At 46.0% G+C, this 15,743-nt stretch overlaps 3 protein-coding genes across 3 annotated transcripts; all 3 read right to left on the reverse strand.

Annotated features, from left to right (window-relative positions):
• Nucleotides 1-241: 241 nt before the first annotated feature.
• URA2 (bifunctional carbamoylphosphate synthetase/aspartate transcarbamylase) lies at nucleotides 242-6,904 on the reverse strand (the record flags this gene model as incomplete). The annotated part of the gene is made up of 1 exon (XM_002554415.1): nucleotides 242-6,904. One exon carries the CDS (start codon nucleotides 6,902-6,904, stop codon nucleotides 242-244), a length of 6,663 nt encoding a protein of 2,220 aa, XP_002554461.1.
• Nucleotides 6,905-8,020: 1,116 nt separating this feature from the next.
• Nucleotides 8,021-11,461, reverse strand: TRK1 (Trk1p; the record flags this gene model as incomplete). Its single annotated transcript, XM_002554416.1, has 1 exon — nucleotides 8,021-11,461. One exon carries the CDS (start codon nucleotides 11,459-11,461, stop codon nucleotides 8,021-8,023), a length of 3,441 nt encoding a protein of 1,146 aa, XP_002554462.1.
• Nucleotides 11,462-11,683: 222 nt separating this feature from the next.
• PBS2 (mitogen-activated protein kinase kinase PBS2) lies at nucleotides 11,684-13,372 on the reverse strand (the record flags this gene model as incomplete). Its single annotated transcript, XM_002554417.1, has 1 exon — nucleotides 11,684-13,372. The coding sequence occupies one exon, from the start codon at nucleotides 13,370-13,372 to the stop codon at nucleotides 11,684-11,686; it is 1,689 nt and encodes a 562-aa protein (XP_002554463.1).
• Nucleotides 13,373-15,743: the final 2,371 nt, after the last annotated feature.

Here is a 15,743-nt window from a genome sequence, read left to right on the forward strand (position 1 = left end):
TGCAATATCATCGCAGAGTCAGTCCTATACACTCCTAGGAACAGGCCTCATTCTTCTGCGCAAAAGGGCACTGCCATACAGGCGATCAAGTGATTTTACTTACAGAATCAAACGTTCAATACACATAATCTACAAAGTCGCCGTACATTCTGTTCGGATACCACCGCGTCTTAAAGTCCCCACGAAAAGAAGCGTGCCATCGAAACATCTGAAGGCGTAGTGCACAATAACTTTAGTGGCTTCACAGGTCAATTCCCATGACCATGGCCAAGAGCGCCATTCTGACAAAGAGACCGTACCTCATTTGCCTAAAGTATGCAGCACGGTGGTCGTAGTCAACTTCTTCGCGAATCTCATTGACACGAGGCAATGGGTGCATTACCACCATTTGGTCTTTAGCGTGAGACAAGATCTTGTTGTCAACAATGTAAACATCCTTGAGTTTCTCATACTCCTCTCTTTTTTCGAATCTTTCTTGCTGAACTCTCGTGCAATATAGAACATCAGACTTGGAGATGATTTCAGGAGTCAAAGTTTCGCTTTCAACGCCCAGCATACCAGCGTTGGCAAGCTCCGTACGCAGAGCCTGAGGGAGCCTTAGTTCACTTGGTGACACCAAGTTAATTCTGACTTGGTAGTGTCTCAACAAGCGGCACAAAGAGTGAACTGGTCTACCGTACTTCAAGTCGCCCATAAACGTGACAGTAATACCATTCACGGTACCTAACTCCTCACGAATAGTAAACAGATCCAAGAATGCTTGGGTTGGATGCTCTCTGGAGCCGTTTCCTCCGTTTAGAATTGGAACAGGTGAGTATTTCGCTGCAGTGTGTGCAGACATTTCATCAGGGTGGCGCAAAACAATAGCATCAGAATAACAAGCTAGAGTTCTGATAGTGTCTTGTAAGGTTTCACCCTTCTTCACAGAGGAAGATGTTGTGTTGATGTTGACTGTTCTTCCACCCAACCGCTCCATAGCAGCGATGAAGGATGAAGATGTACGAGTCGAAGGTTCGTAGAAGATAGTAGTCAAGAGGCGGCCCTTCATGAGGTCCAAAATACCATCCCTTTCAACTGCAGATCTTAGCTCTTGGGCAACAGCAAACAAAGCGTGGAAGTCAGAGCGCTTGAATTGGTTCACAGATAAAATGTTTCTCCTCAAAAATGGGTTGTTGCCTCTAATCAAACTTTGAATTGCACCTGGAGCAGCTAGTTCTTTAGGAGGTCTTGACGACATTAGTCTTTGTTCCAGGGGCTGGTCAACGAGAGAATCTTCATCGTCACTAAACCCTGTAAAGGAAGATCTCTTCTCATTGGAAAATGAAAATCTCTTCTTAGTTCCCGCGAAAGGAGTAGGCTCGACGGAGGGATGTGCTGGCGTTAAAATCTTAGTACTGGAACTTGAAACCAGTTTTCCTTCAGCCTCAGCAGCAACTAAATCTCCACTCAAAACAATAGTTTCACCGTCCACCAAGACACGTTCCACACCACCTCTTAGGCCTCCCTTGGTGTAAGGGGACCATCTCTTTGTGTGTCTGAAAGCAAAGTCTAAGTCAATCTCGACTTCGGCATTTTGTTCAGGAATGTTGAATATGGATGCAGGATTGTCATGCAAGCGCTCCACGATATCGTCAATAGTTAGTCTACCATTGTTTACAGCAGAAAGCAGTAGTGGCAAAGCCTCTTTGATGCCAATACCAGTCACCACCTCATTGCCAGTGATTTGGGCAAGGAGAGTTGGTAAGGCGCCGATCGAAAAGGCATCAATAGCATCTAGGTTACGCCAGAAGAACTCTTGGTCTTCGATTGTAGGCAAGAACAAAGCCTCTGGATAGTCATCTTGACTGACGAATAATGCATGAATGTTTATGTCGCAGGTAACCTTGTCTTGCTTCTCCTTAACTGTCATTATCAAAGAGAGATCATCCCTGTTTGACACACCAGTAATGTGAATAGGCCTGTTTTGCAGCGAGGCCAGCAAGATAACAGATGCAAGATCAGAGGTTTTGGCCTCAGCGATAATTTGCTTTTCGACTGGCCAATTTTTCAGGTGTTCAGCAACTATAGAGACCTTTCCAGTCAATTCACGGTGAGGTAAGAATAAAGCATTAGCATCATTAGCGCATTGGGCGGTTTCTCCAACGTTGTGCGCGGTGGCTGCAACAGTGAAACCAAAATCAGTGTATGCTGATTCTTGAGCAACTGAGTTGGCAACCTTGATGGACTGCTCATTAGTGATAACAGGACCGCGGGTTGACTTTGGCATGATCTGTGAATACGTGAATCCAGATTCGGCTGAGAGCCTAGTAATTTCCTTCATTTCCTCTGGGCCTTGAACCACATTAGAAATGTGGGGCATGTACGCCGAAATGTTGATTAGGCCTGGGATAGTGACAGTCCTGTGGGAGGTCTGTGCATCACGTTCAGAAACTTCCAAGTTTAGGTTCCTGGATATAGCTTCGATCAAAAGCTTAGCACACTTCACATTGGTAACTAATGGAACAGAATAGTCCACGGCCATACGACGAGTTTGGTAACCCTTAGACACATAGGACGCAGGACGACGGAATCTGTTGGCTGAAGGGAGATTAATGTAAAGGTCGATTTTGTTGTTAGCAAGGTGCTGTGTCAGGGAATATTCAGATTTTTCATCATCACCCTCATTCAAGACCTCCAAGTATTGCACAGGAATGCCATGCTCCGAAATGAAGTCCGCTGTACCAGCTGTAGCAAATAACTTGTAACCCATGTTGTAGAGCTTTTTGACAGAAGGCAACATCTCTTGCTTTTCCTTAAAGGATCCGATTGAGAGCAATACATTTTTCTTGGGCAGTTTAAAGCCAGTTGACAGCAGTGATTTCAAGTAAGCTTCGTACTTCGAGTGGCCAAAGGTAGCAACCTCACCAGTTGAGGCCATTTCAACACCCAAAACAGGATCAGCACCAGCCAAACGGGGGAATGAGAATTGAGGGACCTTAATTGCGACGTAGTCCTCAGGAAGTTTTTCAGTTGGGTAAGGAGTAACTGGTAGCCCCATGATAGCTTTCGTTGCCATTTCAATTAAGTTAACGTTTACAACCTTAGAAATGAATGGGAAAGAACGTGAAGCACGAACATTACACTCAATAACTTTAATTTCGTTGTTTTTGGCAATGAACTGGATGTTGAATGGGCCAGTTATCTTCAAAGCTTTACCAATTTTAGCAGTTGCAACAACAATTCTTTCGACAGTTTCAGGGTCCAAGTCCTGTGGGGGCACAATCAAAGTTGCGTCACCGGAATGCACACCTGCATTTTCAACATGCTCAGAAACAACATGCATGATAAGTTCACCGTTTTTAGCAACAGCGTCCATCTCGATTTCCTTGGCATTTTCAATGTACTTGGTAATGACAACAGGATACTCGCGAGAGACTTCGACAGCTTGATTCAGATAGGATGCTAAATCATCCTTTGAATAAACAGTATTCATGGCGGCACCTGATAAAACGTAAGATGGACGGACCAAAACGGGATAGCTGACAGCATCAGCGAACTTCTCAGCCTCGTCAATAGAAGTCAGTTCTTTCCAGGCGGGCTGGTCCACCCCGATTTGGTCAAGCATACGAGAAAACTTGTAACGGTTCTCGGCAGAGTCAATCATTTCTGGGGTTGTACCCAGAATCTTGACGTTCTCACGATGCAAAGACATAGCAATGTTGTTAGAGGTCTGGCCACCCATAGATACAACAACGCCAGCAGATGTCTCAATTTCATAGATATCAAGAATTCTCTCCAAGCTGATTGTCTCGAAGTATAATCTGTCCGCCTCGTCGTAATCAGTGGACACGGTTTCGGGATTGTAGTTGACCATGATGGATTTGATGTTGTTTTTGCGCAATGTTCTCACCGCTGTGACAGCACACCAATCGAACTCAACCGATGAACCAATACGGTAAACACCTGAACCAAGGACCATAACACCATGATCATTGAATGACAGGTCATGCGTAGCAGCATTGTATGTCATGTACAGGTAGTTTGTGTGAGCTGGGAATTCAGCAGCTACAGTGTCAATCTGCTTAACAAAGGGCGTAATCCCGCATTCTTTTCTCAAGCGACGGATTGCGACTTCATTGGAGTTAATGAACTTCGCAATCTGCCTATCATCGAAACCTAGTTGCTTCGCCTGCTTCAAAACCAAGGGTGGTAGGTTTTCTTTCGCCCCATAGCTCTCTATCTTCTTAGCGAAAGCAACCAAATCATAAAGCTTGGTCAAGAACCATTTATCGATGTTACTCAATTGCCAAACTTTTTCGACTGAGTAGTTGAGGTTACTGAACGCGTTAGCAATGGCAAAGATACGTTCATCTGTAGGGTGTGAGAGCTCGTAGTCAATGTCAATGTCCATGTCTGTTTCATTGAAACCTAGGTTAACGTATTCTGTAGATCTGATAGCCTTCTGGATAGCTTCCTCGAACGTCCTTCCGATGCTCATAACTTCACCAACAGATTTCATAGAGGAAGAAAGCGCAGTAGAAACTCTGTTAAACTTCTTCAAATCCCATCTTGGCATCTTGACCACACAGTAGTCGAGAGATGGTTCAAAACAAGCACACGTAGACTGTGTCACAGAGTTTTTGACCTCGTTCAAAGGAATGTTCAGACCAAGTTTGGCTGCAGTGTAGGCGAGAGGGTAGCCAGTAGCCTTAGACGCCAAGGCAGACGAACGCGAGAGACGAGCATTGACTTCAATGATACAGTACTCTTTGCTAAATGGGTTAAGCGCGTACTGAATGTTACACTCACCAACAACACCTAAATGCCTGATAACGTTAACAGCTGTTGTTCTCAACATGTTGTAGTCCTCGTCAGATAGAGTTTGAGAAGGAGCCACAACGATCGAATCACCAGTGTGGATACCCAGAGGGTCGAAATTTTCCATGTTACAGACTGTGATACAGTTATCGAAAGCGTCGCGCACAACTTCATATTCAACTTCTTTCCAGCCCTTCATGGATCTTTCCACTAGGACTTGAGGAGAGGATGCAAAGGCAACGTTACACAAATCAACAAGCTCCTTCTCATTGTTAGCAAAACCAGACCCTAAGCCACCCAAAGCAAAAGCTGAACGGCAAATGACTGGGAATCCAATTTCCTTAACAGCTTCCAAAGCTTCCTCAACCGTCGAGGCTGCCTTCGACTTTGCGCACTTTTCATTGATTTCGTCCATAGCATTGGAAAAGAGCTCACGGTCTTCTGTAGTGATTACGGTATCAATAGGAGTACCCAAAACTTTAACACCTAAAGCCTCGAATTCATCTTTCATTTCAATACCCACAGACAAAGCGGTCTGGCCACCAAAAGTGACGTAAATAGCGTCTGGACGCTCATGCAGAATGACCTTTCTCACGAACTCCGCAGTAACTGGAAGGAAGTAAACCTTGTCAGCTAAACCCTTGGAGGTCTGAATAGTTGCAATATTTGGATTAATCAAAATGGTATAAATACCCTCTTCCTTCAAAGCCTTGATAGCTTGGGAACCTGAATAGTCAAACTCACCAGCTTGCCCGATGGACAAACCACCAGAGCCTAAGACTAAAACTTTTTTAGCTTCGACCCTTGGGTGAGCTGCCAGGTTATCTTCGAGCTTGCCACCTGGGAATTCGACAGGCTTGATTTGACCAGTGTGTTTGAACTGTTTAACAGATTGAATGAAGACGTCAAATAAAAACTCAGTATCTCTTGGACCTGGTGTGGATTCTGGATGGAATTGGACAGAAAAGTAGGGCAATTCAGTGTGGTAAATACCTTCATTCGAACCATCATTTGCATTGACAAACAAAGGTTTCCAACCAGTTGTCAATGTGTCGACATCAACAGCAAAACCATGATTTTGTGAAGTGATATAACACTTTCCGGAAATGGTAGAAGTACAAGGAATGTTGTGGCCCCTGTTACCGAACTTCAGCTTCAGAGTTGAGGCTCCCGAAGCTCTAGCTAAAAGCTGGTGACCAAGACAGATACCAAAGACAGGGGTTTTTTTAGATTCCAGGACTTTAGTCAGCTTGACGTTAAGATCTGATAGAACAGATGGATCACCGGGACCGTTTGAGATAAAGAGACCATCGTACTGTTCCTTAGTAAAATCGTAGTCCCAAGGCACCACTAAGAGCTCAACACCGCGCTTTACAAAGCAACGAATCTGGTTGAACTTCATACCGACATCAATGGCCAGAATTCTCAAAGTCTTACCATCAGGTCCCTTTTGTAAGTTAGAAACATCAAAATCGGATGGAGGAGTGTACAAATGTGGCTCGCTGGTAGATACTTTGGCGACCAAGTTTTGAACATTAGGGTCGACCCAGTCAGGAATCTCAAAAGAGTCTCTCCATTCAGCAGAGGTCGCCCTAACGAAATCAGATCCAGATTTCTGGAGGGCAAGTCTACCTAGCATAGAGCCGCTATCTCTTAGATGCTTTGTCAACGCTCTGGTGTCAATACCGTAGACAGCGGGGATGCCTTCTTCTTTCAACCAAGCTGCTAGGGAAGAATTGGCGAGCCAATGTGAGTATTGGTCGGTGTAGTGAGCAATAACTAAACCCGCGATGTGGATTCTGCTGCTCTCAAAGTACCTTGGCAAGGATTCCACAAGTTCATCTTGTAAGTTGCGGTCAGGCACACCGTAGTTGCCCACAAGAGGGAAGGTGATCACCAAAATTTGGCCCTCATAAGATGGGTCAGTGACCGATTCTGGGTAACCAACCATACCAGTTTGAAAAACTAGTTCACCAGCAGCTGACTTGGGAGCACCGAAGGAATAACCCTGAACAGCGACACCATCCTGTAGCTCCAGCGTAACTAGACGGTCGCCCGTTGATTCCATAGGAGGAGCAATAGGGCCCGTTGGAGTAATAATAGACATTTCTGAAAGTTCTGTAAGATGATTATGACTGAAAAACGTTGCTTTGACACTGAAAAGAGCTCGAGCAATGAAAAGTCTTAGTAGCCAAATATGAGCGATGAGGAAAAATTAGAGCGTCTGGACTATCGCGGACACGCAGAAAATATTTACTGGAGGAGAAGTTAGTATTGTGCTGTCGGACACGGCAATAGCGTAGTGCTGTTCCTTCGGCGCTATCGAGCTTTTGCTTCAGTTCGCGCTTAAGAAGATCGAAGATGTTCAGGGCCCCCATATCAGCAGATTGAAATTTTTCATCACCTGCTATGGAAGGAAAGAGCATTTTAACAAAACAGGACGTAAATCTTGCGCGGTGGTAAAATCTCCTGAAGGTGCTTCATCTTTATGCTCTCCTCGGCACTTAGCTCATAGCGGTTGCTTAACAGAGCCCTGCATCGGGGTTTCTACGCTCTTCACATACCAATTAATGGAAAAACGGCCAAATGGTGCGAGAAATGCTGCTTCGTTGACTCGATAGAATAACCTTTATTCGCGGAGTATAACAAAGTATAGGCGTCAAGAGTTGAATGGGGGACTTTCAGTTGATTTGGCGACTTATGCGCTATTTCTCGTCACTCAGGGTTTTTCCTAACTTTTACTAAGAATAAGAGAGAATAATAATAATAATAATAATAATAATAACAATAACGATACGAATAACGACACGAATACAATGAAGGGGGAGAATAAAAGAATTCAAGCGCTTTTCTCATCGCTACTTATACTAAAAATTCAACGTCTCTGCGCATGAGCGGGAATATTCGTAGGATATGAGTCAGCGGCGAAAATTTTTCCTACGGTAATAGGCGGGGATAGCTAAATGTCTGGGTTCAAAATTGACAATTTTGTGACAAATTTTGTCACAAAAAAGTGACAGTTGATGACAATTGATGACACAATTGTGACAAAATTGTGACATTAGAGAAATTACATCACGTGGATATTAGTTGGTGCATACGCTTATGGTAGAGGGCCCACCGCCTCTGGGAAGTGGTTGGCATCCTGTCTTTTCGAGTTTTGCCACAGCATCGAGCACTTTTATTTGATAGTGCTACTTTATTTGCCTTTCAAGAACTAATTCTATGTATTTGGCTCAAACGCACGCGGTCCCTCCAGCGCGGTTGGTGGTTCATCAGAAAAATGTGGGACCTCTTCGTTACGTGGCCCGATCGAGGAACCAGATGCCGCCATATCCTGGAAGTCACTTGAGATTGATGAACTTTCCTCGCCTCCGTAGGTTTCCGCATCTCCTTGAGAAAGCGACTGGCTGCGGGGAGACGAACGAGGCGCGGGGCTCAAATTGCTGACGTTGCTCGCGGAAGGCTGTCTCAAATTTTCGTGGTTTGAGAAGCTTCGAAGCGGTACGCTTTCGTCACTAGTAGGCCGCTTCCTGCGTGAAAGTAGACTTCTTAATTGTCCTTTTGCAGACCTCGACTGTCTGCGCAGATAATCAACAATCGGGTCCTTTGCCTCTGTCGTATGCTGTTCTTGCTTCAAGTCCTGCAACTGGTCACGGCGCTCAAGACTTTGACTTGGAAGGATAATGGCACGATCTAAAGAGTAAGGAAGACCTCTATGCCTTCCACGGATTAGCATACCAATTATAATAACTTTTGAGAAGGTATTAAACTGGCCGCTGAAAGACTGATCCGTGTTAGGATATCCTAATGATAAACCAACTGTGCCATATGCGCTAACAATTTCAAACAAAACCTGGAAAACAGTAAAATCGGGCTTGTTAGTATCTTGAATTTTTCCACCCTCGCTGATGCATATGATGAACAAGCCCAAAAACAAGAACCACAAGTCAAAAGAGAGTTGGCGCCGCAGGTGGGCTCCAATGAATGACTTCGCGCTTTTTTCTAGGTTTCGTTCGTCCTCCGACTGGCTATCTGAAGAAGAGTCTTTATGATGTGCATCATCCCCGCCATTATCATAGATGCCTAATGACTGCTCCTCGTAGACATTTGTCCTTCTAATCGAAATTGCTAACGGCAGCACGGAAACATACATCATCAACATATATGAAACCTGTATTGAGGGGTGAAGCTTGCTCAGGTTCAATATGGTGAAGCCCGCAGTACGTGTGCTGACTGCTTGGAATAAGCCATTTAGCACTTTGAATCCACTCGTCAACCCCTCCACCACTTGCGAGTTCAAATCAAGTACAATAAATAAGATCAAATCAATGGCATTTAATGTCACGAGAATAAACAATAGCCACCAAGTGGGAGCGCTAGGGAAAAGCAGTGTAAAGCACCGCCGCGGGTGATCGAGCAAGAACCCTAAAGACTCTTTGATCAATGACAACTCAGGGCTGAGTTTGAACATGACCCAGATAATGAATCTTAAGAAAACTGGAAATCCAGTGTTGCCAATGATAATGAACCACATCATGACAATGAGGGGGTAAATTGCCTTGTTAAAAGATACCATAGAATCTGGAGTGAGAGTCAACCCCAAGTCATTGAAGGAGCTCATTGCAGTAAAAAAGCCCCACCATGCAGGGGCGACGCCATCTTCCCTAACAAGTTTTGCATAATGTTTCATTTGTGTAATCCATGGCAATAGCATTACCATTCCCATAACGTGAAACCCAATGTAATAAAGTAGAAGCAGCTTACACAGCAGCTTGATGGCTCTATACTCTACACCACCTAGCTCAGCTCGCTGAATTTCGTTCATACCAACAAAAGTAGAATTGCGTCCGATTTTGGGCTGCCACGATAAGTAATTGGTACTCATTCTTTTCAAACGGGGTCTATCCGTAGGCTCCTCGAATGTTGTTCCGAAATATTCTTCATCATGGTTATTGCCGAAAAGCGCTTCGTCAGTCATAGTTCTGGCGTCGTGACCGAGATTAAAGCCACTATCTAGCTCACTTGTGCTGTGGGCAAGAGATGGCCTTCTGTACGCAGAGTGTATGACACCTTTCTTTCTTCTACGCTCATCCTTCCACTTGTTGTATATCATCTTCTGGAAGCTTGGAGATTTAGTAAGAACATCCCAGTCAGAATTCCCCGGTGCTTCCATTGTAAGAGAACGTTTGTAGAATTTTGAGCCCCCTGTTGCATCTCCGGATGGTACCGCTAGTGTCGATTGGACTTTTTCCATGTTAGGAGCTTGGCTGCTGTGTTGAGATGACAAACCAAAACTAGCTAAGCTTTCCTCATCTTGATCGTGGTCAGTTCCGCTGGTCAGAGAATCCTGCTCAAAATCAGCGTCATTTCCATCTTCGTCCGTATTTGAAGCGGTTTTTCGCAGTCTTTTCCTGAGCCTGTTACGGGGGGTTAGTTTTTTCATGATTCTTGTGTTGAGCTTCTTCCGGTTGGAAGAATGGTATTGAGGGTTCCCTGGTTTGGAAGATGGAACCATGCCAATATTGAACTGAATAGAAGAAGGAGTCCGAGGTCTTGACTCATTTTGAGAACTCCATTGGGTAGGACTGTAATCAGCCTCCTTATGAAAAGAAGGGCTTCTTGCAGCAGATGAGGGAGAATTGATTGAATGAGTAGCTGGCTTTCGGGAATCTTTATCTTTAGTTTCTTCGATATTACCGCTATGAGGAACGGAGGCCCAACTCGGGTCAGAACCCTGCCGCCTTTCTGCGGGCCCTCGTATAACTAATGCCGGACCATCATGCTCCTCTTCCTCTTCATTGTGCCGATTTTGTAACATAGCGATAGAACGAAACATATCAGCGGGGGTAATATCTTCCGAGCGTCTCCTTCCGCTAAACATCTCAATGTCTGCGGGCTTTTTCGGGGACTTATGTGGCTTGGGCATATCGCCAAACTTGATCGCAGGAGAGTCCTCTTGATCGCTTTTTGTCGTACCAGTTGAAGAACTCGTGTGTGGATCCTTGTGCTCCGATCCCCCCGTGGGGGCGTCTTTTAGACTGTTCATTTCATAATTTTCCTTGACGCCGCCTTGCTCCTCGCGTTTTATCATCTGCCCGCTGAACAGCTTGCTTTGAAAATCGTTATTGGCCCTGCCTGCAGTTTTATGCCGTCTTTGAGCTTCGGTAGCTGTCCGAGTCATCTCGCGCTGAATCAGCGTCTTTGTTCTCCTCACTTTGAAGTTCTTCTTAGACCAATCCCTGATTCCATCGAAGTAACGCTCGAACCAGTAGAGACGCACAAACGCCAAAACCCCATGAATCCAAATAGGAGTAGCTAGGCAGCATATAAGGTATAGAACGATTTGTTGGTAAAGAGTCATATCGTTAACATTGATTGTGTTTAATCCTCCTTGAGTTGCCGCACCGGTTGCCATGAAAAGGATATCGATATAAGCAAAGTTTTTGATGGGGTATATTAGTATCGACCCTATTATCGATAGCGTTATGATGTAGAAGTAGTGCACTGCAATAAAGTTGGGAAATATGTGTTTCACAAATGGATGCGTAACATTGCCCACATATTCTATTATGTCACGCAGCCTATGTCCAATTGTCTTGTGGTATGTGATATTGATGGAAGCTAAGGTCGGACGACGGCTAAGCGTCTTCCAAGCCTGCATAAGGCTCTCTTTTAGTTCGTATTAGAGCCTTTGGGACTATTGTGCTGCGGCGATGATCACATTGACTTCATACATTTTTCAAGCACTATAATAAATAATACAGATAAAAAAATCTCGTAATGGCTAAATTGATTCAGCCGCATTTCAATAGACAAATAGCGTCTCTAGGAGCACAAGTCTGGTTTGAGTATGTTTTAAGGAGGGTCTAAAAAAGTAGTCCGGTTAAAGTCCACCTTTATGAAGAGCAGGGATGTTCTTCACAGGTTCAGAGCCCTTCTCTTCTGTGATCAGGCGCTTCTTCTCCAGACGGTTGGTTATATACTCGCTCATGTTTACCTCGATGTTACTGTATCTTTTTAGCCAAGGGTGTTCTAGGAGCGCAGCGTAATTTCGTCTTCTTTCGGGAACTTTCTGCAAGCACATATTAACGAAATCTTGCGCTACGGGGCTAAAACGATCTTGTGGCAGTTTGGGAGGTGGTGAATCGACTATCGCGCTCAGCTGTGAGAATATGTTGTCAAAAGTCTCTACTGGGTAGGGGTATGAGCCGATCGCCATTTCCAGAATGCTGAGCCCCAAAGACCAAATGTCAGACTGAACGGTGTAAGTAGCTTTATCTGGGTTCAGGGACTTAATTCGTTCAGGAGCCATGTATGACTGGCACCCTATGTTAGTTTTGGCCAGGGATGCAACAAGGTTACCTGAAACACCAAAGTCACAGAGTTTCACGGTTCCCTGCGCTGCGGAACACAGCACGTTAGTTGGCTTGACGTCCCGGTGTATGATGTTATGCACGTCTTTGAGCTCCTTGAGCCCTTGGATGATAGCGTAGGTGATGTGGGCTAGCTGGGGCTCGTCAATACCTCCAAGGTATTCGCTGTCGTAACTTTTATCCAATGATCCACCATCCATGTACTCCATGCACATGTACACAGCACCTTCGATGAAGAAGGCACCGTAAAAATCCACGATGAACGGCGACTGGCACTTGTGTAGTACTTCCAGCTCCATAAGAATTTGCGTAAACTTGGACTCATCCAGCTCGAGCCGCACCTCCTTCATTGCCATGATCACATTTGTGGGTTTATGAAGGACCTTGGAGACATTCCCGTAGTTCCCGTGGCCCAGTTCCTCGAGGAACTCTAGCTCGTCCAGCGTAATCCGGAAACTAGATCCATTGCTGAAATCAACGCCCTGCGAGCTCAATGACAGCTTTCCCGCGAAATTCAGGGATCCCGACTTGATGTCGACATATTTCGAGAAATTTGTGAATAAACCGTTGGAACCACTGCGACTTTGCTGTTGCTGGAGCTGCTGCTGAGATGGCGTGGTTCCTTCAGTGTCCCTCTGCTGCCTGGAAGACGTCGACGTTGTTTGTACGCCGTTGACGAGCGACCCGGGATTACTGCGGCGCCCGTTCTGCGCTGTCGCCACGCCGGGGGTGGCGACAGCCGGATTGCGATTCGAAGGGGCCCCCGCGAACTCTTGAGGCGCAGGTGGCTTCATTTTGAGCGACATCCCGCCTGCGGGCAGCTTGAGGCCTCTCCTGGCGCTCAAGCTCGGTTTAGCCGCTCCGCCTCCAGGCCCTGCTGCTGAGAGCGCGGGCGGCCTTGGCGCTCTCCGAATGGGGCTAAGCACCTGTCCGCTTTCCTTGCTTGGAGGGAGCGGCGGCAATGGCTTGTTAACGATCTTGTCAATGTTCTGAGGCTCACCGCCACCTTCTGTCTTCCCCGATTGACTGGAAACGCTTCCATGCCCCGATCCCACGCTGCCGTTCCGTTTCAGTTGCCTTTGTTCCTGGAACGCTTTTACGCGAGCATGGAGATTAGCATTGATATTGCTGTAATTGGAAGACGTCGAGCCGGTTCTCTTGATCTCATGGTCCCCGTTTGAAGGCTCTAGTCCCCCCATTTGGCTCCGTTTATCCTTCTTCGACTTGCTTTGTGTAACAACCAGGGTGAAAAGCTTTTTACCTTAGCTTATGTCGACCCTCCATAACATTATCTACGAAGTACCCGGTAACGTTCTTCCACGGAACGCGGGGAGGAGTCCCACGTGTTGAGCAGGTGGCCAAGCCTTCTGCTCTACGTAATCGAAGTTTAAGCCCTGATCAGGTGCCCTAGCATAAGGTGTCGGACTTAGGAGACGATGCGGTAAACGCTCAAGGGTGGCTGAATTTGAGGCGAAGCCGTGCCGTCGGAAGAAGCTTACGAGGCAACGTCCCGGCTTGTGCCCTTGATGCCGCTTGTAGTTCTGCCCACAGTTTCTCCTGCGTTTTTCTCTAACGTCTTCACACCGATCAATCGTCGTACTCGTCCGTGACAGCCGCAGCAAATAGCGAACTTCGTTCTGAAAAGGGCTCATGACGCACTTGAATAGTGGGTTGACCGACAGTGGACCCGCGCTCGGACCCTAGGTGGAAGAGTTGCTATGTGACGATGCACTTTGGAGGCTATGCTCTTCGTGCGTTCAGGGTTCTTCGGATATCAGTAGGATCGGTAAAAAGGGGCATCGCCGCTCCTTTCATGGTAGGCTTGTGACGATTTTTCTGGTCTCTGTCTTTTTCGCGGCTCGCCGATACATGATCTCCGTGCGCTGTACTAACCGCGGCCCTGGCTAAGCGCGGTGCTGGTTAGGTGAGATCTGCCGAAGTCTCGAGGATTTTGCGGCTTTGTGCGTTTTCGGGTTTGTAAAAGATGAGAGTCTCCAGACGAACCGGTCCGTGGTGAATTGAGTGGCACAGTTCTTTCGCTGGTCAAGAACGCTTGAAGTGGAAATCTCTCCTGGAATAGCCGCCGAGGTTGGAATTCTATGTTAGACGGCGGGTCTACGCTTTTTTAAAGCTCTCTCAGCGGTATCTTCTGCGACCGAGCCGTTGAAATACTGCGCGCGGGCTCAGATAGTCCGCATTTTTGGAGCTGCGGGCTCGTTGCGAGCAGTCTGGATTGGTCGAAGATTCGCAGCCATCAAATGAAGCCGCTGCGAGAGTTGCGGTTTTGGCAGCTTTTTAAAAGCGACACATGAAAACGCAACCTCTGTTCAGATTTTCCCTTTATATCAAAGGCAAGCTCTCAATATTGTTTTCTTGTTGCTTGTTTTCAAGATTCTGCTGAACGTCATGCTAAAATTAATTAAAAGGCCACTTCTCTCCTGGAATATGGAAGCCGGCTTTTCCGCAGGCGTGGCAGAACTGCGAATTGAAGTACACGCAAAACGATCACGTTCATCAAAGTTGTGATCTAACAGTGGCTCCTTCATTTCCGTTATGACCAGCAGAAAACTTCGTTTCGAGACACTGCCCTGAAATCCAGCGGGACCCTCATTTGCGTGTTGATTTAAAATGCTATATACTTGTGCACTACACATGTGTGGTCCAGGGAAGCACTTGGGACGCCCGAAATGTTCTCTTCTGAACATCTTTCCACTTTATTGACATATGTGGGCTCGAGACTACTCTTTTGAGTACAGAAGCGAGCCAATTATTGAAAAAGCTCCGCTTTATAAAGGCCTTTCGAGATCGCAACATTTTCATCAAATGTTCACCAGCGGCTTCTGCGGGCGCACTTTGGACACTTGCTTTCTAATTCCAAGCATAGCAGTCCTGACCTTATCGCCCGTAATCAAATCTTTCAGTGTATAAAGCTAAAGCTTCAAAATTGAGACAAAGTTCTTCCCAAGCAACACTAAATTTCTATGAACCATTTTTGATTTGTTAGTTGTCGCGAAGGTCTTCTTTGTCAAAGTGCCAAACTGCCCATTCTTGGGTCTTCTTAGGTTGTGCAACGAACGACGAATTTCTATATACATGTTTCCCTACCCTTACTCCGAGAGGAAGTTTCGACCAGAGCTCAAGCTTATTCTGCGGCGAAGCGTGCAATAGGTGGCAGGTCGGTTCAGCATATTTTGATATCCATTTCTTGCAGGAAGTTTGCCTCTTAAGTGCTGTACTCTCAGAGACCTCAATGGCTTAACTATAGGACAGAACAATCCACAACGTAATCGCAAAAGCGCTTTAAACTGCTTCCTTTTTCCAAAGCCTTGAACTACGGCTTTCCTGAGAATGAGTAGGCTGCGATGGTCCAGAATTTGCAAAGCGCCGCGCATACTGCTCATATTTGTAAAACGTTCGCTCCCTCCAATGAATAGGCCTACTGCCTGTAGATGCTTAAGGAGGTAAAGGAGCAAAGACCCTCAGGCATTTTTCCTTTACGCACCTTGTAATCATTATGAACCCGCGCCTTCTTAATTAACAAGGCCCGCTCTCGACTTTAGCATTCCTTCA

This window comes from Lachancea thermotolerans, assembly GCF_000142805.1.
Source record: "Lachancea thermotolerans CBS 6340 chromosome F complete sequence".
NCBI lineage: Eukaryota > Fungi > Ascomycota > Saccharomycetes > Saccharomycetales > Saccharomycetaceae > Lachancea > Lachancea thermotolerans.